Source organism: Triturus cristatus, chromosome 7 (genome assembly GCF_964204655.1).
Source record: "Triturus cristatus chromosome 7, aTriCri1.1, whole genome shotgun sequence".
Taxonomy (NCBI): Eukaryota; Metazoa; Chordata; class Amphibia; order Caudata; family Salamandridae; genus Triturus; species Triturus cristatus.
The window spans coordinates 815,327,638-815,354,452 of NC_140590.1; the positions used below are offsets into that span (position 1 = coordinate 815,327,638).

Consider the following 26,815-nt stretch of genomic DNA (forward strand, 5'->3'; position numbering starts at 1 on the left):
AATCAAAATAGAAGAAGGACGCACACTGTAGTTAGTAGCTAGGTAGACCCTTTCATGACCAGCACGGTCCATCGTGAAAGCTTTCTTGTCTTTATGGGGCCATGTGTTTTGAAACACACGGCCCCATAAAGATAGGAAAGCTTTCACGGCAGAAGGAAGGCAGACGAGCCTATCCAAATGGGACGGATCAAAGCCGAGCAAAAACGTCACAAACACCTCTTTTCCAATGGCTGGCCACCGTTTAGCATAAACGGTGACGCCGGCCAATGGAAAAGAGGGGCGAGGCTTAATGCCCTTTACTGAAAATAACCAAAGTCATTAAATCTCGGCAGCGAGACTGCGCATGTGCGCAGCCTACGCCAGGCGAGACTTAAAAAAGGTTTTTCTTCAGCTCTCCATGCCACTGGAATCAAGCTATCCTGGCTGAAGAGGGGTGAAACCCCGAAACCGGTCCTAGGATGCTTGGTTCCAGTCCAGGGAGGACCTGGCTTGGCAGTTCGGGCTGGACTGTTCCCATGAGGCACAGGGTCAAGACTGATTTGCATATGGCTGGGATCAAACTGGAATGGCATGGTGAGCAAAAAAACAATGGATTTAGGCCCAGATCTCTGTACTGGGTTGAATGTATGACATTGTTCTGCATTCTGTCCATCAACTGTTGTTTTTGCATTTGTCACCCCGATTGAGACGGGTATGCTCAGACGTGAGTCCCGTGCTCTCCATGCCACTGGAATCCAGCTATCCTGGCTGAAGAGGGGTGATAGCCCGAAACCGGTCCTAGGATGCTTGGTTCCAGTCCAGGGAGGACCTGGCTTGGCAGTTCGGGCTGGTCTGTTCCCATGAGGCACAGGGTCAAGACTGATTTGCATATGGCTGGGTTCAAACTGGAATGGCATGGTGAGCAATAAAACGATGGATTTAGGCTCAGATCTCTGTACTGGGGTGAATGTATGACATTGTTCTGCATTCTGTCCATCAACTGGTGTTTTTGCACTTTTCTTCAGATCACACACCCTGAATTATTTCAAGATGCACTCGAATGGGATGATCAGTAAAAAGTAGGCACAGACAAATACAATAGTTTAATACGGCAACACAGTTAGGTCAAGTAGCGAAGTTGGGACTGCAGCCAGATCTCCTAGTTATACTTACTTGTGCTGTTCAGCCACTGGATGGGCTCCTCCCGCTTTCTTCTGCTTATCACCACAGGGCAATGCTTTGTGTTTAATTTCATGAAGTGCTAAATGAATATACTGGGTTAAATACATTTATTGCATGGTAAATCTATATGACATGACGTTTTTCTAGAAAAAAATTACTAAGTAACGGGAACAGAGGCCAATCTGTTTTATTTTGATACCACCAACTTCCCTGACATACCAAAGAGACGAGTTCAAGAGAGGCTGAACATCTCAATAAAACTAAATTACTCATATTGGCAGAAGAAAGAGGTTTGTGTAGTCTCTCAGACAAAAGTGAAGCTTAGCTGCAGGCAGACTTTCATGCAGTGCTCACCCCCCCACACGTGTCTGTAGGCCTTTTGCACTTTTAATTACCCTTTAGTAGGGAGCGGCAGTGCAGGAAGGCTGATCCTCAAGACGCCCTGGAGTGTTGTGGATATGCAGTCATCAAATTACAACTCATATCGCTTAAACAAGTATCGGCAAAACAAAAGGGTTTGGCTTTAATTTGGCAACCAAAGTAGACACAGGCATTCACAAATGCTGTTTACATGTGTTACATGCACAAATGCTGTTTATCACAGTAATTACTCCACTATTGGTTTTGCCTCTGCTGCAAAAAATGTAGCAAAAGGATTGTTTTATCTATAAATGCATTCAGAACATAAAGTTGTAAAATAGTCCCAATGCATTCCAATAGAAGTATACCCTGGAAGATGGAACAATACACCAAATAGCCAATACCGTGAGGTGAAGAATAAATTGTAGTTGTGTTTATAGTGCTTACTAATCCTGACGAAGTGTTGAAGCACCTTTAAGCAAGTAGCACGCTACTCCGGAACCCACAAAGGATTAGCTGTGGATTAGTATAGGGAAATAAAAGTTGTTAATTTGAGCAGTGGGTATGTTAGTCTGTTACTTTGATTGAATAGGATAGAGGAGGGAAGAGTATAGAAAGGAATTAGGGAGATCATAATAGCAAAATGAGGTTTAGGATTGGTCAAACGAGGGACACATGAAGGAAGAGTCTAGAAAGTGTTATTTGGGAGGTCATAGTAGTAAAATAAGGTTTGGTGTGTGCCAATGAGGGAAGAGTCTAGAAAGGGTTTTTTGGGAGATCACAGAAGTACAATGAGGTTTGGGATGAGTCACAGAGTGGAGTTGGGGGATATATTGCAAGATTGAGAGAGGTATGGCATGAGACATACAGCATTGCATTGGAGAGAGTCAAAGTTTCCCCCTACAGTAGGAGTAAAGAAATAAATATATAAGATACATAACTACATAGAAAGGTATACATGTCTGAGAAATAATCAAATGTGTGGAATTGTCCTTCTGGTACATCTCTGCAAGTATGCTATCATTAGATCTGTTTTGCAACTACTGACCTATGTAATGTGCTGGAAACCCTGGAAAGCTGAATATGCACGCGTGCCGATGGACCGAGATGCGCACGCCGATGTGGACAGGCCGACTCCATTTTGTTTAAATTCCGGCCCAGAGTTCACTCTTAACTTATGATGTGCTGCCCTCTAGTGGACTCATGACAATCTTCAGGGCTGCAGTAGCACCTGACTTAATCAATGCTTGTCTTCACCCTGTCTCTTCCTTCTCGTCTGTTTCCCGGTTCTCGTCATCTGCCTCTTTCTCCTATCCTTTGCCTCCCAATCTTCCTATCTACTCTCCCTTTCAACAGCTGTCAATGTCTCCCTTCTTTCCCAGCCTGTTCGTGTCCGGGTCTCCTCCCTTCACCCTTTCTCTACTCTTGCTTGCCGTCGCATCTTTCCCTCTCGCTTGGACTCTCTCTTCCGTGGTCGCCTGGTCCCCCCCCTCCCACCCTCCACCCTACCCCCACTTCGGGATCTCAGCGTTCCCAAGTCTCTGTCTCCCTCTGTCAATAACAACTCCATGCTTGTTATAAAAGTTAACGTAGAGGAACACATTAATAGTTCAGGAAGTTCAGCGGCCAATCTCCAGATCTGGCTTCAGCTTAGAACTTTACAGCTGGTGCATGGCGGGTTTTAGTACAACGTAAAACAATTCATCGTCTAGTTCAGCTGTTTTGCACCTGTTGATAATTTACAGATCGTTGTCATACATTTTTTATAAACCTGGTATTACAAATTCTGTCGCTACCCTTTGCAGATGCCATTCATTCCTTTAGAAAATATTTGTCCAAATGGCTAGCACACTTTGTTCTACAATCAAGTGAACCCGTGTACCGAGAACCTGGATATTTTGCCTTAAAGTAACCTTCTTAAAAGATTAAGCTAGCGAAGCTGGAAGTAATGGCTAAAGCTGTATTTCACCTGACAGCAGCAATGTGTAATGTGAAAACAAAGGATCTCCCGGAGCTCGGTGACCCTCCAGTTTTGTAAGACAGTAGTAGACAGACACAAACACACACACACACCTCCTCCTCCCACACACACCTCCTTTTACACACACTTCCTCACACCCACACCCCTCCACACACACACACACACACTCACACTCACAGTCACACTCACACCTCCTCACACTCACACTCACACCTCCTCACACTCACACTCACACACCTCCTCACACACACACACCTCCTCACACACACACACCTCCTCACACACACACACACACCTCCTCACACACACACACCTCCTCACACACACACACACACACCTCCTCACACACACACACACCTCCTCACACACACACACCTCCTCACACACACACACCTCCTCACACAAACTCCACACACCTCCTCTCACACTACTCCACACACTTCACAGACCGCTCGCTCACTCACCCACACACACCCCACTCCACATATCGCTCGCACACAGCTATCTCTTTCTCTCTCTCTCTGTCACACCCTCCCCACCTTCCACATATCTCACACCCATAACTTACGCTCCCTTTTTTATCTGGAAAATAAAAATATATTATCACACAACTGATTTTGGCAGCATTTATCAAGAAGTGGGCTTGGGACGCAAGATAGTGACAAAACAAAAAATTGCATCTGTGGCTTTTAGTATTTCTGTGTAAGAGGCTGACATAACTTTGCTCAATATCTTATTAGACACAATTGAGTTTTTTTACTGTGGCTTCTGTACCACGGTCTTGGAGGTTTATACTGATATTCATGTGCTTGAAACCACTTCCTTCGCCGTTGTTTGAGTATCACACTCCCCTGAAACAAAGGAGGCCATTTTTGGATGAAACAATTTTGTTGTGTATTAGAGAAACCTACCTTGGCTGTATATTATACTCGTTGCTCTAGGACAGGGGTCTCCAACCTTTTCTGCAGTGAGAGCTACTTGTGTTCAATGAAAATCCTCCTGAGCTACTTATATTTTTAGAGATGTAGTAGTAACTACATCAGACAAGATTACTGGCCACCATATGCAAGATTACTAGCAGTGATGATCTTCGTGCTTTAGGCATGGTTGCCAGCAGCAATGTAAACGAGCATTAAAAATGCGCAACAGGTCGCCTTTGGTTAAGTTAAAGCCGTTTGCTTTGCGAATGGTATTGTATAGCAAAGCAAATGGCTTTAACTTAATAAAAGGCGAGACCTATTGCATTGTTAATGCTTGTTTCATTTGGAACCCCTAGTGGGACGGGTATGCCCAGACGTGGGTCCCATGCTCTCCATGCCACTGGAATCAAGCTATCCTGGCTGAAACCCTGAAACTGGTCCTAGGATGCTTGTTTCCAGTCCAGGGAGGGACTGGCTTGGCAGTTCGGGCTGGACTGTTCCCATGAGGCACAGGGCAAAGACTGATTTGCATATGGCTGGGTTCAAACTGGAATGACATGGTGAGCAAAAAAACGAAGGATTTAGGCCCAGATCTCTGCACTGGGGTGAATGTATGACATTGTTCTGCATTCTGTCCATCAATTGTTTGTTTTTGCACTGTTCATGTAGAGCAGCAGATCACTGAAATCATGATTGATCTTTGGGGATTATTGGATTCTGACTATGTTGAGATGTTCATTATTCTTTTCATGAGTTTACAGTTTGATTTATAAGCAAGCTCTGAGCCAGTGTTTTCCTGAGCATCACCTGTAACAAGTGCTTCATTCTTTAAAAAAAAACTTAGAACAGTAATAGGCAATGTGCTTCAAAAATCCATGTTTTTTTATTCCTTGGAAAAATGTATTTATTCTGTCTGGGGATTCTCATATACCCCCTACCCCCCTCTCCCTTTAAAAAGAGAGTGAGTAAAAAAAAAACATTCACAACCTAAGGAATAGTTTCTCCGACTTAGCATTAACATATGAAAATAGATATAATTAAAGTACACACTAACAAAACAACTGCATCATGGTTCCAGCCTTTTCAACAAGGATGCAAAAACAGTCGTGGTCTAGTCCTAGCAGTGTCACTGGAGGTGGGTCAATGGATGCATGTACAGAATACATATTTCTTCAGTCTTTCAGCAATCATCATTGACTTGAATATAAGCTTGTAACACTTACTGTTATGTCCGCCTCATACCGCTGTCACATGACTTATGGTCCCCAGCCTTTTCAACAAGGATGCAAAAACAGTCGTGGTCTAGTCCTAGCAGTGTCACTGGAGGTGGGTCAATGGCTGCATATACAGAATACATATTTCTTCAGTCTTTCAGCAATAATCATTGACTTAAATATAAGCTTGTAACACTTACTGCTTATGTCCGCCTCATACCGCTGTCACATGACTTATTTATATTGATAATCCTTCTGTCCACCTGATGCCCTTATTGTAGAAACTGTATTTATTCAACAATAACAAATATTTATTAGTGACAACAGATACCTAAATCTATCGACAACAGATATTAAGGATCCAATAAATAAAATGATAACTTAAGGAATTTGTTACTAAAAGAATAAGAATAAATCAGTCCATCTGCGACTATATCAGTTGCAGTAGCTTCAAAAGGTCCATTTTCTCTTGTTCTTAATTGCACTTATCTGAGACATTGCTTTTTCTGCAATTACTGCAATCATTCCACTGCCCAATGTTGGATATAATTTCATGAAAACACAGTGATCTCTCCTTAACCCCTTCAGTGCCACGCCCTTTCCCCCTCCTGTGCCGGGCGTTGCACTAGTAGGTGGGGTTCATGACGAGATAGTCTCGTCATGGGCACAGCGCAACCGTGCTCCATGACGAGACTATCTCGTCATGGGCACTGAAGAGGTTAAGGATCCTTTACCTGATGAAGACCTCAGTTTAACTATTGTTTCATACTGCAAGGCCGCAACATATTAACAGCTGACTGCCGAGGAGTATTTTGAAATTCTGTAGAAAAAAAATGCCTTTGATTGCCAGGTTCTTGAATGAAATGCTGGTTGGCTGGTAAAGAGTCAAGTCTCGACTGTACTTTTGATTGTGTGTTTTAATTTTTGTTTTTTACTCAGGACTTTCCAATCCTGTGCCAGACATGCCTTGGTGAAAATCCATATATTCGTATGGTAGGTGGAGTACTTTATATTGAGCTTTCCTGAATGTTTGCTTGTCTATTGCGTTCTCGATGCTGGTGAGATCTGCTTTGTGACAAATTGTAGAACGTCTCAGGCTGAGTGTACAAGTTAGAGGTGATCAATTTGTTATGCACTTCTGGTTCTGCAACACTATCTCTGATGTTTTGCTTAAAACGATTTGCTATGTAGACAGCCAAATAAGCACGTTTGGATGAACGTAATTATATTTGCTTTTCGTATTTAGTAAGTGAAAAGTTGTTTGTGCAGAAGCCTTTTGCCACTAAGCCACCAGGTCCACCTGCTTGTCTGATACTTGGGACACTTATACATAACTATTGATGCCCGGTAAGCACAGCTGAACCCAACAAAGTCTGCCCAATTTCCTTCCTACTCCAACACAAACTCTTCTTGTTCATTTGCTACAATGTGCTGTGAAACACTGCAGTCAGGAATCACGATCTGCTTTAGATTTGGCATTTCCTGTGAGAAATGTTATTTTCTTTGCAGGCACCGCAGAATGTCTGGGTTGACAAGTGCACGGTGGCATTGAACTACTTATTTCTGTCTCTCTTTTTCAATAATCTGTTTTCTCATTGCAGACTAAAGAGAAATATGGCAAAGAATGCAAGGTACGTTTTGTCTCTGCAACAAAGAAAATTGTTTATTTGGGATTAGATGCTGCTAGATAAAGAATGTGCCTGTAGCCCACTGTGAAACATTTAAGCTTAATATTCGGCTTTATGGATAAATGTGTAAAACTTGGTATCTACCTGTCCTGCAGATTTGTGCCCGTCCATTCACTGTCTTCCGATGGTGCCCTGGTGTGCGCATGCGGTTCAAGAAAACTGAAGTATGCCAGACCTGCAGTAAGCTGAAGAATGTGTGTCAGACCTGCCTGTTAGACCTGGAATATGGTATGTGCTTGGCTATATACTTGTCTTCAGGGTGCCCCTACGTTTCATCATTTGGGTTACTCTAAACACTAATGTCCCAGGAAGGCCCATATTGACCAAATCTATGCTAGATTTTCAGGATATCCTGATGAAGCATGTTTGCAAACAGTTAATCTAAGTGAAAATCAGTATTATAATTATCAGTGGTTACCTCCAATCCTGTATCTACTTTTCACTCCTGTCCTTTTAGACCAGAGGAGTTCAAATGCAAGTGTTGATGTCGGCATTGCCGCAATCGTTTTGGCATTGCAGTGGCAAAAAAGTGCAATGGGAAATGATCATTCTGAAATTATTCTCTGATCTCTCCTGATTTGTAGGATTACCGATTCAGGTCCGTGATGCTGGCATCTCCTTTAAAGATGACATGCCCAAATCGGATGTAAATAAAGAATTTTACACACAAAACATGGAACGCGAGGTACAGTATGGGGGTGTTTCTGACAGTACTCTAGAGTTGCTGTGAGGGTGGGGGTTATGGCTGAATTTGTTTTGATCTGATGGATGAGGTGGGATAAAGTGGTGTGTGAGAGGTAAAGAGCCACTTTACTTACTTGTCCGCTGATCCTTCTTTGCCATTTATTTGGATTTCTTGATACTTCATGCAGATTTTGAACTCCGATGGTACAAGGCCCATTGGAGGCCTTGGGGGGAAGGCAACAACCACTAGTGACATGCTCCTGAAGCTGGCCCGCACTACTCCATACTACAAACGCAACCGGCCGCACATCTGCTCCTTCTGGGTGAAGGGTGAATGCAAGCGAGGAGAGGAGTGTCCATACCGGTAAGTTCATTTTTAGGTTGAAGGGGTGAGGCATGACCTGTGTGCCTGCAGCATAACAGGAGAACTGGTTAGTGCCATTTTATAGCATTTCACCTCCTTGTCAACAGTTAAGAGTAAAGGATTGTCCTGTCGTATAAGGAATGTATTTTCAGGTAAATTCAAGAAAGGTAATTCGAGATCATAGAGAGGACAGTCCTTAAAGATGGTTTCTGCGCAATTAGAGATGAGGAGAATCATTGGCAGATATGTTTATCTCAGGTTCACATTTTCAGCATAATGTAAAGGGTCGAAGTAATTTCAATTCAGTATTCTAGGCTGAGCCAAGTGGGTGCGGTTTCCAAACTTGTACTTCCATTGAGGGAAGCTTATGCGGGTGATGGGTAGGGTGATAAAATCCTTGCCATACCCAGGGCTGGAGATGGTTACTCAGAACATGGCAATGACCAAAATCACCAAAGCTGCAATTGGAAGTCTTCAGTGTTAGTTCTTCACCTCACTAAATCCTATTAAATTCTACAGACAATATCCCTGCTTTTCTAATCCCTGTCTAACTCTTTCTCTTAAATACTTTGTGCGCTGTTTACTGCCCTTCCTTACTGCACTCGCTTAGGAAACATGAAGATGTAGTGCTGCTAATTTTCTCCCGGGTGTTCTCAACTTTGCTGAATGTTAAATGTGCCAGAATAACTGGGATCTTACTACCCCAGAAACTAGAGAAGTTAGGAGGGTGTTTGTTCTGATGGTCTGCGTTGATCCAGCCCTATTATGTTTGCATCTTGGCTATTTAAGCGGGGTCTGTAGCATCTACTTTGCGCACCTTGAAAATCACCATATATCCTTCCATACTAATTGAGGATCTGCTCATTATGTTGCATCCATTACCCCTCACTTAGCTATATGTGTGCCCAATTGTGGCTTTTTATGGTTGAAAGGCATCTATGCCCCAACAAAGCATTTCGAACATTTAAAAAATAATGCATCCAGAATGAGATTACACCAAGAGACAAGTAAAGAAAATGACCTCCATTCCCCTTTTATGAAGGATTTGGTGCTACTAAGTTTCTACAAGAGATGTGGTTGTTGGAGACGGATTGCATGTTGATTTAGTTTAGAACCGATTTATAGTGTACAGTAACCATTGTAGTAATGAGCGTACAGAGGTATGGGGTGGAGGACAGGTGGATTGTGTTGAGTTAGATTAAGATGGAAATGGTTCAGTTCGCTTGAGCTTAGATGAATCCCAGGGAAAAGGGTTTCTGTAGACTAATAGAGCAAGCTTAAAGAGTATGAGGAGAGTGGGGCTTATGTGGCAGTAGAAATATGCATATGGTGAAGTGGGAATGGTGGCTAGAAGATGATACTTTTATGAAAGGGGAGAGGGCTAGGAGCACAGTTTAGAAGTATGAGGCGGGTATTGTTGAGTTGTAGGTTAGTGGCAGTGGTGTACGGCCTTTGTCAGAGAAGGAGTACAGCCTGAGAACAGAAATTGAAAAGAGGTTTTTTGTGTGTCGGCCTTAATTAAATATAGGAAAAGGGTTAGGAATCTTGAGTTGGGCATAGGAGAAGGAAGTGGAAGAGGTTGGGAAGATATTTGGTTAGTGGAATTGTGAGATGATGAAGTGTTAAATGAGGATTTGTATATTTCCTTGACAACTATGAGAGGCAGTCACTTAAAACTGTGAAAGAAATCCTTCTATGCATACTTTTTAAACATCTATCTATGTTTACTTTCATTAAAATAGTAGATATCTCCTATTTGAAAACTATGCCCTGATTTACTTTTCAGGCACGAAAAGCCCACAGATCCTGATGACCCCTTGGCGGACCAGAACATTAAGGATCGTTACTATGGAATCAATGATCCTGTGGCAGACAAACTTCTGAAGCGAGCATCTACCATGCCACGCTTGGACCCACCAGATGACAAGACCATCACCACTCTCTACGTGGGCGGGCTGGGTGATACCATCTTAGAGAACGAGCTTAGGTAAGAGATGATTTAGTTTTAATCCTTCCACCGGTATTGCTAATTCCCTAAGAACATGGATTCAAGTGGGAACTGATCTATTATATACATCACAGAAACAGGCCAGATGTGAATTGCTTTGTTTTCCTCTCTAGCTGCTATTATCCAGCTAGCCTGTTGAAAAATTATTTAAGTATCTTTCTGTCGGGTATACCCCAACCCTCCTGTCTCCATTGGTGCTTACCAAAAAGAGGTTGACCGTTTAACATTTTGCCCTCACCTCAGTAGACCTGGAATAATACTATAAACAGCTTAATAATAATTCCATTCTTTGCATGGGAAACCAGAGAGGCTCTAATTTCACGTAAATTGCTTAAATTCAGCACTGGCTTGCAGCACTAACAAAGAATATAAATGTGGTAATTGTGTTGGTTTTTATTAAAAGCTTTTGCATTGAGGTGGACTAATGTCTGGGTTTTTCACCAGATTTATATTCCTAATAGCATAAACTTTTCTTCCAATTGCCTTGCTTCATCCACTTATTTTTCAATTTTTTTAACGAATATATTTATTGAGTTCCTATCTGATGCAATAAAAACATATCAGAGGCACTTAACCTCATGCTACATGAACACCATAGACACATTAAGAGGCTCATTACAATGTCAGGTGGGAAGCCTCCTCCTGACAGTGGTAATCTTCTCGACCGCGTCAGATCCCTTCTTACCGACTCGTTCGGTTTACATTCCGACTGCCCGATTTACGAAGTTTGCAGTCATAACGTAAACCGCGCGGTCATTCTGAATCGATTTCAACGGACTGGCAGAGTATTTGTGTCGGTCAGGACTGCATTGTACACCCCTATCGACAGCGTTTCCGCCCTTGGGATTATGATGTCGATTTCCAGCAGCCTTTCTGCGTCTGCCTGTCCGACACGGAAAGGTTGTCAAAGTGATTTTGGGGCCCCCCCCCCCGATCAGGGCCCCCTAGCCCCCACGGTTGATGGCAAGAACCCTGCACTTTGTGGCAGGCACTGTGGGGTGCCTACAAGAGGGTGCAGGGTTTTCCGCACACACCCAATTTCCCCATAGGGGCCTGTGTTATGGATGGTTGTCGGGCGTAACACGAGCTCCCATAGGAAACAATGGGAATCCGACCGACCAGTGTTTTTGTAGCATCATAATTCGCTGGTCGGAATTGCCGACCGCAAGTCGGTCAGTCCTGATTCCGTGTCGGTGTCAGGCTGAGGCTTTCCGCCCGACATCGTAATGAGCCCCTAAGTGTAAAATTCCTTAATGCCTATATACTCTACCTCGTAAAGTTTGGGTATACATTCGATATACTTAAAAATTGTACCCGACATGACACCAGGCATATCCCTAAGAATAACGGAAAGTAGTATAGTATTCATCATCTATTTTTATCCTGTTAGGAGTTCCTCCCAGTTGCACTAGATTTTGCCATGCTTATGGGGACATCTCCTAGTCTCATGTACAGGAAGCTCAAGTATTGAACATTGGTCCATACCACATCTCTAGTAGTTCACACTCAGTAGCAATGTCTTCCTCCAATTTAGTGGTATGTCTCTCTTCCCAATATTGGTCCCAGTCTCAACAGGGTATTTACTCCCCTCGTAAAGCCCTCATCTTCCAGGATGTTTTGTTGGGCAATCTTTGGATTAGGTTCTGTTGGTCTCTTCTGTACCCTCTGCAAGGTATTAAATATTCACTCCCAAAAGGGTTTAAGGATTGTGCATCCCCTTATCGTATGGAAGAAATCTGCTACCACATTCCTAAAGCATAGGCACTCTGGTGCTGGCCCATTTACAGAGCACCACAGTCTTTTGGGGCTAATATCTTGTGCCAATATTATAACTGAATGAAGTAGAATCTGTTTCGGATTGCTGCCTCAAGATGGGCCGTTATGGCTCATGTCTCCCTCCCAGGTCTCTTAACGTTGAGCAAAGATATTTGGGTAATTCATTATTAGGGTCCTCTTGTAGGCATGTATAATCTTCCCCTGTGTGTGAAGCTGAGACATGGTCAGTTTGGCCTCCATGGGGCTTAAGTCTGGTATTTCCTTGATAGTTTATTAGATAGGTTGTGACGCCATGCCCATCTTGGCGAGAGCGGTAAAACCGTGTATGCAGAATTCCAAATTGTTCTCTAAGATGAGAAAAGGGGCTTAATCTCTGCCATTATAACCATTAGTAGTAGATTTTATTTAATTGCACAGTTACTTAAAACCATTTGCAATATAACAATGATTTAATACCGAATATTAAGAATTATTTTTTTACAATTCTAAACCATTTCATAAAAAGTAGAAGTAAAATATGGGAGAGTTAAGACAAGAAGACAATCAAATTAATGCATTGAATGATATATAAAGCGTTACAAGGGAAGTGAGTCTTTGTCTGTCCCCCGCAAGACTATATTCTCGCAGTTAGCATGATCTTATTCCTTAACAAGTCTGAAACGCACTTCTTCCATGTATCTCCCAAGTCTGGCCAGAACAGTCGGTAAAGTGGAGGAAAATAAAGCCAAGACAGCATCTTTTACTGCCCGAACACCTTTGCGTAGCCATATTGGTTTTAATAGCTTCAGACGAGATTGTAACAGACCCGGACAGCAGCACATCAGATGTAGTAATGATTCTGTTTTGAAATCGCAGATTCTACAGCTGATTATATGTTCAAGGGCTTTCCACCCCGGCATGAGTTCTTTTATTGGCTGTGGCACTAGTCTAAGTCACTGAATGTTTTTTAGAGCCTTTCTACTCAGTGCTTGGTGGAGGTAAGGCTGAGATTTGTGCTCCCTGTATGTTGCCAACAGTCCAGATCAGCCGCTTCCACACTCAAACTTTGCTAGATCACTTTCTCTTGCCCTTTCACAACATCTCCCAGGAGCAATATTCCATGATAGTAACTATCCATCGACTCCTTCCAACGAGACAACCTCGGATAGCACAGTGCACTCCTACAGGGGATTTTGGCCTGCCATATTTCCCGGCCAACCCACCCCTCTGTTTGCAGCTTTCCATGTGGCCGTAACTACCCTTGCCGCTGAGTGTGTTCCATGCGTAAGCCTTGCCCCATATAGGTCAGAGTTCGGGATCCTCCCAGCCCCCAATTGCCCACAGTTAATCTGCCTATGCCCGGTTTAGGAAGGCTTCTGACTGAAATCCATTTGTTTATGACAAAAGGTGAACAGCTCCATAATAATTACAATCATTGCCAGGCCGCTCTCAAATGGTTGATTCAAAGCACTGAAAGTGATTCTCTGGGTTGTCCCCCCACCGCACAAAAAAGACCAAGAAATTTCTGTGGGATGGCCGATGGGTAGTTTTAAAATTGAAATACTACCCTTCACAGAGAGAGTGGGAGTGGGGGCTTATTTGCCATGTCTAAGCAAATATGTGGAGATAGGTTTTCTTTCTGTGCAATTTCCTCTACACCCCTAGGTATTTGATGCTTGGTTTAATGATGCAGACCTGGTCCAAGGCGTATAATCATCTACTGAACATAGGGGGTAAAATCGGGTCTTATTTCAATTAACCGTCCACCCAGAGAGCCAACCAAAGTCCTCTAGGTTTTGGGCCTGATTCCACTGGGTCACTGATGTATATAAGGAGGTCATCCGCTTATAGTCACAACTTTTATCCTTCATGTTGTTAGATCACGAAATCTAATCTCACAAGCGAGTGGTTTAATGGTAATGTTGGAGAGTAGTGGAAAGAGTCAAAAAGCTGTCTCACTCCTTTCCTCAGAGGAAAGGGCAGTGACAGTGTCACACCTGCTCATACCCAACCGCAAGGTTTCTGGCACAGTGTTTGGACATAAACAAGAAAGTGCAAGCAGAAACCCATTTGGTCCAAGAGATCAAAGAGGGCTCCGACGAGGCATTATTAAAAGCTTCCTCCTAATGTATTAACAAGAGTGACATAGGTTCCTTTAGTTTAGTGCTCATTGTCAGGGTAGTATAGGCGCAGCTGATATTATGTCTGGTAGCCTGGTGAGGCATGAAGCCATTTTGGCCTGGATGTAAGATGTTTGTGATGCCTGTATTCAGATGAGTTGCAAGGGTTTTGGCAAGAATTTTAGCCTCCACTTCAATATTTATCAGGTAATTTGTACAATTCATACGATTCATACTTTTGGACAGGAGGGGTTTAGAATGGGCATCATATGAGCCTCGCATATCCCATGTGTGTAGCCCCTACTCTCCCTGGCGTTTTTTAATCCGCGGAGTGGCTAGGTTTTTATAAAATTCTGCTGGGAATCAATTGGTTCCTGGTGACATGCCAGATGCGATTTGTTTTTAATGGCCTCTAGAACTGCCTCTACTGAGATTGGACCGTCACGTTGTGTTATCACATCATCCAACAACCGCAACGTAGCTATTGATGTAAAATATCTATTTAAAAAGGTCACTACATGTTCCCATTGGTCCCAGTGCGCCTGCAGAAAGACGCCTGCGTAGTCTAGCATAGTTTTATAAAGCCAGGATACCACTCTTCTGCCCTTTCCTATTGTGTTTATTGATTACATCGCGCCATGCTTAGGGTCTTCTATAATGTCTATGTCCCATTGCTGCTTCAGAGCATGTATCACTATTGTCTAGTGGAAATTGACCTCTCCGAATGCCCCATTCCTCAAATGTTTATAATTCTATAAGAGTACATCTTAACATAAGTGTCCTATGGTGTCAATCCCTGCAGTGTCCCGCTTCTGTAAATCTCATGGAGGTAAGAAATCCCTACAAGGTTGGGAGCCAGATTTGCCCAGGGCCACTCTTCACCTTCCCACTCTCCCTATCAAGGATCCCAATAACTTATCCATTTCCCTGAAAATCTGTGTTGGGAGTGTATATCATACATTTGCAAAGTAGTGTAACAATCAAAGGAGCATTACCATCTGGGCAACTGCTATTCACTGCATCACTGAAAGTGGGAGCGTGGGCCAAAATGCCACTTGCAGTCTTGGGGATCTTATTGGTTTGCGTACAATGCACTCCATCATGTCTACTTCGTTGTGATATGTTTATACCTAAATATTGAAAGGTTTGAGGCTCCCAACATAGCGTTCGGACGCTCAGGGCAACCTGACACATTGGTTGTGACTGTCTCAGTGGCAACACAACAGCACTTATTATTTACTAACCGCCTCAAAGCTGCTTCAAATTCCTGCATCGTACTTATGATATCAGTTCTGTCTTCACGCATCTCGCTTATAATACTATGTAATTTACGGAGAGGGACATTGCGTGTATTGGATTCTCTAGTGGTATCCCCAAGTTTAGACCACTTTGTCTCATTTTGGACTCCAGAGGCTCCACAGCTAGCCCAAACAATACTGGGGATAGAGGACATCCCTATCTTGTTCCCCTTTCATTTTCATATGAATCTTGTATAGCAGGGCTCCCGGTTTTATGGTATTTAACCATATTTATTATGGGTTTTGTGAAAAAAGTAAAGCTGAAACTGGTATAGTTCCACATTTATTTAACCAATAAATATGCATTCATGCTTGAGTGCCTGCCAGCTTTCAATGATCTGAACACCTGCATAAGATAAATCAGTGCACTTATATGAAAATATGCACATTTCAGTATCAGCCTTGTGCATAGCTACTGCTGTTTAAGCCTCTTTACTACAATTCCTTTCTTTTTGAACACCCTTACCTATCAATTCAGTTATTGGCCTAGAAGTCATTGCAAAGTGTATTCACAATCACCCAAAAGCTCCCAATTTCCGTTTTTATCCACATTTAAAAATAAATACAGACAAGAAAATAAATGATTTTCTGTCTGTATGTATCTGTAAAAATCAGTAAAAACGGAAAACTGGGAGCCTTAGTTATAGGGCACCCTGTTTGTGTTCTGGCAGTGGGGTCCATGCACAGGAGTTTGATCCATAAAATCATCTCTTCACATACACCAAAATTATATTTATTCAGATATTTAACTTGACAGTATCAAACGCCTATTCTGAGGTCTCACAAGAACTCTGCGACAAATTCAGCACCTTTTCCACCACAAAATCAAGAGCATCTACGACAACATTGACGAAGACAACCAACACACTGAACCCTCACCAGACACCCTGAGGCCAGCGATCGACAACTGGACAGCACTCACCACCGAAGACACACTGAAGACGATGAAGTCAATCCACTCCGGGGCCCCCACGCACCCCTGCCCTCACCACATTTTCAACAGAGCCTCTGCCACGCCATCAAACGCTCCCTGGAAACCGCCTCTTTCCCCGACGACTGGAAACACGCGGAGATTAACCCCCTCCTGAAGAAACCCTCGGCGGACCCTACCGACCTCAAAAACTACAGACCCATCTCCCTGCTCCCGTTCCCAGCTAAAGTAATCGAGAAAGCCATCAACAGCCAACTCACCACATTCATTGAAGAGCACAACATCCTCAACTCCTCCCAATCCAGGGTCAGAAAAAAACACAGTACGGAAACCGCCCTCCTCGCCGCAACAGACGACATCCTTACCTTACTGGACAAAGAAGAAACAGCAGCCCTCATCCTCCTCGACCTCTCAGCGGCGTTTGACACAGTCTCTCACCGCACCCAACTACGCAGACTCCACGACGCAGGGATCCAAGACAAGGCCCTCGACTGGATCCGCTCCTTCCTCTCCGGCAGAATGCAGCGGGTCAGACTCCCCCCTTTCCTCTCGGGCCTTACACTTACCACCTGCGGAGTCCCCCAGGGGCCCTCCCTTAGCCCTACGCTCAACGTCTACATGGCTCCGCTCGCCCCCATCGTCCAAACCTATGGACTCAACATTGTGTCATAAGCAGACGACACCCAACTCATCCTCTCCCTATCCAAAGAGCCCAACACCGCCAGACAACTTTCGAGAAGGCATGGAAGCCGTTGCCAAATGGATGAAAAACAGCTGCCTACAACTAAACACCAACAAAACTGAAGTACTCGTCATGGGCCCAAATCCGACACCTGGTGGACGCCCGCCCTCGGAAGCCCGCCCACCCCCACAGACCACGCACACAACTTGGGAATCATCCTGGACTCGGAGCTCAAAATGGACCGCCAGATCAACTCCGTCTCGTCCTCCTGCTTCCACACCCTCCGCCTCCTACGTAAGACCTTCAAATGGATCCCCCTCGAACACAGAAAGACCGTCACTCACGCCCTGGTCACCAGCAGGCTCGACTACAGCTACATACTCTATGGCGGAATAGACAAAAACCTCACCCGCAAGCTACAGAACATCCATAACGCCGCTACAAGACTAGTCCTCAACCTGCCAAGACACTGCCACATCTCCCAGCACCTGCTCATACTCCACTGGCTCCCCTTCGAAGCTAGAGTCACCTTCAAGATGCTAACCCACGCTCACAAGGCCCTCCACGACACCGGACCAGCATAGCTGAACACCCCACTCAAATTCCACGCACCTCAAAGGACCCTACGATCAGCCCAGCTCTCCTACGCCATGGTCCCCCACACCAGAAAGACCAAATCAGGAAGCCGCTCCTTCTCCTTCCGTGCAGCCTCGAACGACTTTCCGCTCCACCTCAGACAACATCGCTCCCCATCTTCGCAAAAAACCTCAAAACCTGACTCTTCGACAGACCCCCTCCTTGAAGGACTGGAACCTGTGGACCCCACCCCCAGCACCTTGAGACCCTTACGGGTGAGTCGTCGCGCTTAACAAACACCTGATTGATTGATTGAACTGAAGAAGGTACCTTGCCCTACTTCAAGGTCGCCTAGAACGGATTATGGTCAGAGAGTGTTTTTATTCAAATAGGTTGTATGATAGACTCCAGTTTGAAGCAACCCAGAGCAGACCACTCGATCCAACCTAATATGGAGTTTGGGTGCAATGGAGAAAAATGAGTGTTCCTGCAGGCCATTCTTTCTGCTTGCTGTGCCTGGCATCAATAAAGTCCCAGTTCACTAACCAATTTTCCAATGCTTTTGCATTGTGGACCACTGTCATGCCTGGTAGTGGTGGTATGAGAGATACATACCCATGTTTTAGAAGCAATTGAAGTTCTCTCTAACCCACAGGAGATCTATCCAGGTTTCCAACTTCTGTGATGAGTCCTCTAGGAAGCAAGCCTGGTAAATGTTAAGGGAATAACTGTATTATTGGTCTCCTCTAGATGCCCTCTATTCGGTGCATATTGCCCTTCTATGTCCAGACTTGTCTCTACCTTTTTGAACGGCAATCCGGCTTTGAGCCTAATTGTTTTTCCCCTTGCGTATGACGAGAATGTGGTGTGGGGTGTATGGTCTTTCCAATTTCACTTCAACCTACTTATCTCAATTCTGTCAAAGCTACCGGTGTTCCTTGTAGTTTCAGCTGAGTATGGATTGTATAGCTTGTTTTGACTTTGCCCAACCCCCTATCATTCCACATGCGAAACACGTACTTACCTAGAGTACCCATGATGTATCCATCGGGTCTTCAAATACGCACCCTACTTCTTGGAATACCATATAGCCCTTCCACTGGGGGATTACTTTGCCATGCTGTTCCTCTCTAGGTGTGTATCATCCCACCTTCCAACTCCCGGTCAGCTTTCGAAAAACTGTCTCACCACTAACCAATATTCCATCAACTTCAGAACTCAACTGCAATTCAATTAACATCACAACATGTACATCTTAGTGCCTGCATTAGGGAGGCGGCATTATTACGTTCAGTCATTGCAACAGTGCTGCATTTCAGTTCTTTGCATGCCTGCCCAGGAGAACTAGGTCGGTATGCCCCACCTAGGGTAAGCTCTTATATCTGTATTGGCATCATAGTGCTCCTCAATAGTAGTATATGCTTTACAGAACATCGATTTTTAGTGTGCCCTTTTAGGCCCATCTAGTTATATCCCTTTACCTTTTCCTATGTGAATATTGTACACATTGATCAAAGTCATGTTAGACAGCACCAGTGCTTTGGAAAACCACATCTTCCTATAGGTCAGTGTGTTATCGCAAATGTCTATGTTCGAGGCATATGAGCTGCAGATCACACACTTAGCATTAGATCGCCATCTGGTGTTGAGCTCGGATGCTTGCACCATGTTGTTGTCTTGGAAGAAGTCTTTGTAGTCACGAGATAGGTGACTCCTCCCTTGGACGAAAATGCGCATGGGCATCGACTCCATCCTCAGATTGTTTTTTTTCCGCCATTGTGTTCGAATACAACTTTTGCGCTATGTTTCGAAACGTAACTTTCAAACTTACTCGACACGCGCAAAACTTCCTCAGACTCTTCGGATTGACTTCGAACATCGAAACCTTCGCCGCGCCTTTCGCCGCTTCGATTCCAGTCACTGACGCGGGCCACTGGGCCCATCGACGCCGTAAGGCCTACGGCTCATGGAAAGGACGCGTTTCAAAAAATGCCACTAGTGTGGATCTAAGTTTCCACACAGTGACCATCATAAGGTCTGCAACCTGTGCATCTCGCCAGAACACGACGAGTCCAGCTGCCCAGCCTGCGCCTCTTTTCATTCAAAAAAGACTATCCGAGATCGTCGGGCTCGACGACACATCATGGCGCAGAGATCAGCTCCAGAACCAGAGGACATCTTCAACGATGGTCCGGATGTCCTAGAAGAAGATTCCGAAGATCTGGAAATTGTGTCTGAGGCAGAAGACACGGACGACCCCATCACTCCTGGTCAACGAGTGAGTACTACTGCCCCTACCCCAACCCCACCACCAAAACAGAAGGCACTGGTCAAGACTTCGCCTGTTGGCCCCAGTTGCGTCCGAAAACACACTTCAGAAGCCCCGCCCCCGAAGAAAAAAGACCAGCCTTCCGGTAGCTTGGGACCGAGCAAACCGCATGTCATAGTCCCACCGGCACCTTCGGCACCGAAACCAAAAGAACACTCTGCTCCGACTCCTTCCACGCCAAAAGAAAATTTGGCCTCAACACCTTGAGGTCCATAGATAAACTGGCTTCGAACACTTCTAAGCCTAAGGATCACACCTTGGCTCCGAAACCAAAACCTTCGGAACCGAAAGACAAGCCTAAGGATTCTACCACGCCTCCTAAGGCCAAAGAGCAAAAACTCAACAACAGCCCCGCTCGGAACCGAAAAAATCAGCGCCAAAAGCGGTTGTCGAGGAAGAGGAACTTTTTCATCCGGATCCTGACGATCCCAGACAGAAAAAAATCTACATTAACCCTAAAACAGGACATGTCACAGCTGTGCCATGCAAGAAGAGGAAGTTAGACACAGCACCCCCCCCCCCCCCCCCCCCTCCAGTTCCTGTCAAGAAGAAGGACTCTGCTACATCACCTATGCCTCCTTCTTCTCCTGTACTTCCTTCTAACCCCCTTCCTCTCCCTAAACCAGTTATACCACCTCTGCCTGTAACTTCTCCACCACATACACCACCACCAGATGATGATGACGACCTAGGGGTGGGGGGAGACCCCAATGATCCTTTCAAGGATCCAGACGACCCACCACAGGACGATTGGAATTACCCTGACCCAATGGATATACCAAACCTCCACCATACCCAACAAAACCATCTCCCCCAGACGATAACATTGGTTTTGGACAATTGATCAATAGGGCTGCCGTTTTTTCATGGTGTGACAATGCACTCAGACACAGCAGAACAGGATTTCCTTTTAGATACATTTGAACAGTCCCAAAAAACTGTACAAATATTACCAATGATTAAAGGGGTCATTAAACATGCCCCATACGTATTCAAAGATCCAGTACGAGCCAGGATTCTTAATCCTAGGATCGATTTATATAAAGAAAAAATAATAATAATATGTATGTATGTATGTATAAAAACCAGGCTCCCTTCAGGTGGGAACAGAGTGCGACACAGCTCCGGGATAGACTGGAAATGATTTTATTAATCTTATAGCGCTCTGCGTGCAAAGTCCAAAGAAACGCTTGGCAGACGCGTTTCTGCTTTCAAATAGCTTCATCAGTGCCTGTTTCTATGGCTCTTCATTTTTCTGGGGGTCAGTTAATTTGTAGATGTTTGCTGTGACCACTTCCCATCAGGTGACTTCTTGCCCCTCCTCTGCCTTTAGTGACTACTAGGCAGCTTGCGCTCCACCCACCAAGCTGCTGCATTATGGGTATTGGAGTCCTCTGCGAGAGCCCATTCAGTAACGGGGCCTCTCAAAACATCATGTGATGTCCCAAACCAAGTTGGCAGCTTCCCCCACACCCTCGCTGTTGCTTGGTGGGTATAAATCACTTCCAGTCTCCCTTATCAGGCAATTCGATATTGCCTCCTCTCTCCCCATGCGCCAGTTACCTCCTTGTGGAAATTGATAGCACCGGGGGGGCGACGTGCTGCAGACAATGCTCCAACCAAATGTTGCAGGTATCCCACGCAGCTCCAGAACGAGAGGGCGTGTCGCTGGCCAGCACCTGCAAGCTGGCTAAACACAAAAACCAGGCTCCCTTCAGGTGAGAACAGAGTGCGACACAGCTCCGGGATAGACTGGAAATAAATGTATTACTCTTATAGGCTCTGCGTGCAAAGTCCAAAGAAACGCTTGGCAGACGCGTTTCTGCTTTCTAAAAGCTTCATCAGTGCCTGTTTCTATGGCTCTTCATTTTTCTGGGGGTCAGTTAATTTGTAGATGTTTGCTGTGACCACTTCCCATCAGGTGACTTCTTGCCCCTCCTCCGCCTTTAGTGACTACTAGGCAGCTTGACTGGAAGTGTTTTATACCCCCCAAGCAACAGCGAGGGTGTGGGGGAAGCTGCCAACTTGGTTTGGGATATCACAAGGTGTTTTGAGAGGCCCCGTTACTGAATGGGCTCTCGCAGAGGACTCCAATACCCATAAAGCAGCAGCTTGGTGGGTGGAGCGCAAGCTGCCTAGTAGTCACTAAAGGCGGAGGAGGGGCAAGAAGTCACCTGATACGTAGTTTATTGTAAAATTTATATATAAAAAAATAATAATACATACATAACTTAGCATTTAAAAAACCGTACAAATTCACTGAAAAAACCATAGGTTTCATACACGTTATAGTTAGGAATTAGCATTTAAAAACCTTGCAAATTCACTTAAAAAAACCATAGGTTTCACACACGTTATAGTTAGGAATTAGCATTTAAAAAACCTTGCAAATCCACTTAAAAAACCATAGGTTTCACACATGTTATAGTTAGCTGGACATTTCACTCGTAAAAAACCAATGAAATTCCCCCGTTATAGTTAGTTCAGATAAATATAACTCGCGCGACCGCCACTCTATCACAAGGATGATGTCATCAGTGATGTCATGAGTGATGTCACTGACCATGTCATGAGTGATGTAATATGTGACGTCATCAGCAGTGCATTGCGGGCGCGCGAGTTATAGTTATCTGAACTAACTATAACGGGGGAATTTCATTGGTTTTTTACGAGTGAAATATCCACCTAACTATAACATGTGTGAAACCTATGGTTTTTTAAGTGAATATATATCTGTATCTATATATCTCTGCCCCTGACGTCCCTGCGTACATCAAAGGACAGCTGCCTTTGGATTCACTAGTAGTTTCCAATGCTAGAAAGCGCACCAATTCACAAACTTCCGGGGATGCACCACCCCCGGATAAAGAATCCATATTACTAGACGCATCTGGCAAAACAGTACCTGCGCGGGCGGCCAATCACTGGCGCATAGCCAACATTCAAGCACTGCTGGCTAGATATGATAGGGCCCACTATGACCAACTGGAAACCCTATTACAGCATTTTCCTGACCAATATAAAACTCAGGCAAACGATCTAATCCACGAGGGCAAACTAATAACAAACGCCTCAATTAACTGTGCCCTTGATGCAGCAGACACTGCCTCTAGGTCCATCAATACCAGTTACTGTTCAGATTACATGCCTGGCTATGCGTTTTAAGTAAGAGGTCCAGACAACCATTCTAAACCAGCCGTTCAATCAAGAACAACTTTTTGGACCGTCTGTAGACACTGCTCTTGAAAAGATGAAAAAAGGCACAGAGACTGCTAAGTCTATGTGAGCGTTACAGTCTCTGCAAACACGTGGCTCCTTTTATAGAGGAGCCTCAAAGAACATGGGCGCAGATACCTCATCTTCTTTTAAAAACACCACCCAAACATCCCCCAATAGAGGATATTTTAGAGGAGGATACAGAGGGAATAACAATAAAGGGAGAGGCCGAAGTAACAACAACATTCGCCCCCCCCCCCCTGCTGCTAAACAGTGACTTCCCTCCACTCCCCCCAGATCATTCCACTCCAGTCGGGGGAAGATTAGCACAGTCCCTGCCTGTCTGGGAATCCATCACAACAGACAAGTGGGTAAGACAAATTATCCAATATGGTTACTGCCTGGAACTTACAGCTACCCCCCCAAATATACCACCCAAGCAACGTCCAATGTCCACAGAACATCTTAAACTTTTAAAATAAGAAGTTCTCTCGCTGCTTCAAAAGCAGGCCATAGAGCCAGTACCCTTACTACATAAGGGAACAGGGGTTTACCCCCTGTATTTCCTAATCCCCAAAAAGGACGGGACACTAAGGCCAATACTCGACCTCAGACCCCTCAATCTGTAAATACACTCAGATCATTTTCACATGATCACTCTCCAACAAGTGCTTCCACTACTCCCAACAACAAGACTTCCTTGCTACACTAGATCTCAAGGACGACTACTTCCACATTCCCATACATCCTGCTCACAGGAAGCATCTAAGGTTCGTAGTGGACGGACAACACTATCAAATCAAAGTCCTTCCATTCGGAGTCGCCACCGCTCCCAGAGAATTTACCAAATGTGTGGCAGTGGTAGCAGCACACCTAAGAAGACAACAAATCCATGTCTTCCCATATCTGGATGACTGGCTAATAAAAGCCAAATCATTCAACCAGTGTGTTCAACACTCGTCAAACCATTCAAACACTGCACAACTTGGGGTTCACAATCCACTATACCAAGTCGCAACTCCAACCCTCTCATGTTCATCAATACCTAGGGGCCACAATAAATACTTCCACAGCTCTAGTATATCCCAGACCAGCCAGGATAGTCAGTATACAAGCTCTCATCAAAATAATTTCAAACCCTACACTCTCTCCCAGTCCGTGTTAATGCAACTCATAGGCATGATGGCATCTTGCATATTTATTGTACCTTATGCAAGACTTCAGATGCGTCCCTTACAGGAATGTCTGGCACATCAGTGGAATGAAGCTCAGGGACAACTTACAGATCTAGTGTTGGTGGACAGCCGCACACGTCGCTCTCTGCAGTGGTGCAACACAACAAACTTATCCAAAGGGCGGCCGTTCCTCGAGCCTGTTCCACATATAATACTAACAACAGACGCATCACTCACAGGATGGGGAGCACACCTCCTCAATCGCACAACTCAAGGCAAATGGACCACTCAACAAAAAGTGCTCCATATCAATCATCTGGAACTGCTAGCAATATTCCTGGCTTTAAAATCATTCTAAGTTCATGTACTGAACAAGGCTGTCCTAATCCGGACGGACAACATGACAACCATGTTTTACATATGAAAACAAGGTGGCACACATTCTCTACAGCGGTCTCAGCTAGCACAGAACATTTGGAGGTGGGCCATCCCACAAAACATACACCTGCTTGCAGAACACCTTCCAGGAGTACACAAGCAGATTGCGGATCTATTAAGTCGACTGACACTACAGATTCACGAATGGGAACTACATCCGCAAGTTCTTCTACCATTTTTCCAAATGTGGGGCCAACCAGACATACATCTGTTTGCCACATACGGAAACGCAAAATGCCCAACGTTCGTCACCAGGTTTCCACACCCGCGGTCCAAGGGCTATGCGATATGGATGAACTGGTCAGGCAGATTTGCGTACGCTTTTCCGCCACTCCCACTGATTCCACTAGTGGTACGCAAGCTCCGAAAACAGTCTCTAAAGATGATCCTAGTGGCTCCCACATGAGCACGCCAACTGTGGTTCACAACACTGTTGAAACTCTCACTAGTCCCACACCAAAAACTACGCCTCTCCCCATCAATACTAACGCAGAACTATGGAGAGATAAGTCACTGGAAGTCCTGGAATTCGGCTATCTTAACCTTCCACCGGACTGTATGAACATCATTAAAGAAGCCAGGCGCCCTACCACCAGAGCTTGCTATGCAGCAAAATGGAAGAGATTTGCCATTTGCTGCACTAACAATCATATAAATCCACTGGATGCATCCATCCAGAACATCATTTGCTACTTACTACATTTGCAAAGATGTAATCTAGCATACTCATCCATACGTCTACATCTAGCAGCACTTGCCGCTTACTTAAACGGACAACACTTGTCACTTTTTAGGGTCCCAGTAATTAAAGCCTTTATGGAGGGCCTTAAAAGGATCATTCCTCCCAGATAACCACCCTCTCCGGTATGGAATCTCAACATTGTACTTACTAGGCTCATGGGACCCCCATTCGAACCTCTTCACAAATGTGAACTTCAGTTCCTCACATGGAAAGTAGCTTTCCTTATTGCAATCACCTCTTTCAGAAGGGTGAGTGAGATCCAGGCTTTAACCATACAAGAACCCTTCTTAAGAATACATTGTAACAAAGTGGTTCTCAGAACAAATCCAAAATTTCTTCCCAAAGTCATCTCTGCATTTCACCTTAACCAATCAGTGGAGCTACCGGTGTTTTTTCAAAACCCAGATTCTATAGCAGAGAGAGCTCTTCACACGCTAGATGTCAAAAGAGCCCTGCTTTATTACATTGACAGAACTAAATCCTTTCGCAAGACAAAACAATTGTTTGTAGCTTTCTCCCCACCTCATAAAGGTAACCCCATCTCCAAAGCTGGGAATGCACGGTGGATTGTTAAATGTATCCAAATATGCTACCAAAAGGCTAAATGCACATTGACAATTTCCCCTAGAGCTCATTCCACACGCAAACTAGGGGCTTCCATGGCTTTCTTAGGAAACATTCCCCTAGAAGAAATTTGTAAGGCAGCGACATGGTCTACCACACACACCTTCACTAAACACTATTGTGTTGAAGTGCAAGCCAAGCAACAAGCTTCTGTAGGCCAAGCTGTTCTTAAAACTCTCTTTCAAACTACTGCAACCAATACAGGTGACCACCGCTAGGGGAGACACTGCTGTACAGTCTATGCTAAGTGTGTGATCTGCAGCTCGTATGCCTCGAACGGAAAATGCTACTTGGCAGTATGCATCTGTTCTTGGCATGTAGAGCTGCAGACCCACACACGCCCACCCACCTTCCCAGGGCCTGTATCTGTTCCAGTTCTAACTTAGATATACACACATGGACATCTTTCTTTTCTACTAACTCCATAATTTCCCATCATGGCGAAAAACAATCTGAGTATGGAGTCGATGCCCATGCGCACTATCGTCCAAGGGAGGAGTCCCCTATCTCGTGACTACAAAGACTTCTTCCAAGACCACAACAAGGTGC

General features: G+C 44.6%; 1 protein-coding gene across 1 annotated transcript in view; it reads left to right on the forward strand.

Moving 5' to 3' along the window:
* The window catches only part of RBM22 (RNA binding motif protein 22), a 100,229-nt gene that overhangs the window by 31,548 nt on the left and 41,866 nt on the right, over positions 1-26,815 (forward strand). Inside the window, exons 2-7 of the mRNA XM_085617704.1 lie at positions 6,576-6,629; positions 7,238-7,267; positions 7,420-7,552; positions 7,909-8,009; positions 8,197-8,372; positions 10,159-10,359. Of these exons, the coding sequence (XP_085473830.1) occupies positions 6,576-6,629; positions 7,238-7,267; positions 7,420-7,552; positions 7,909-8,009; positions 8,197-8,372; positions 10,159-10,359 (695 nt within the window). The remainder of the gene's footprint in view (positions 1-6,575; positions 6,630-7,237; positions 7,268-7,419; positions 7,553-7,908; positions 8,010-8,196; positions 8,373-10,158; positions 10,360-26,815) is intronic.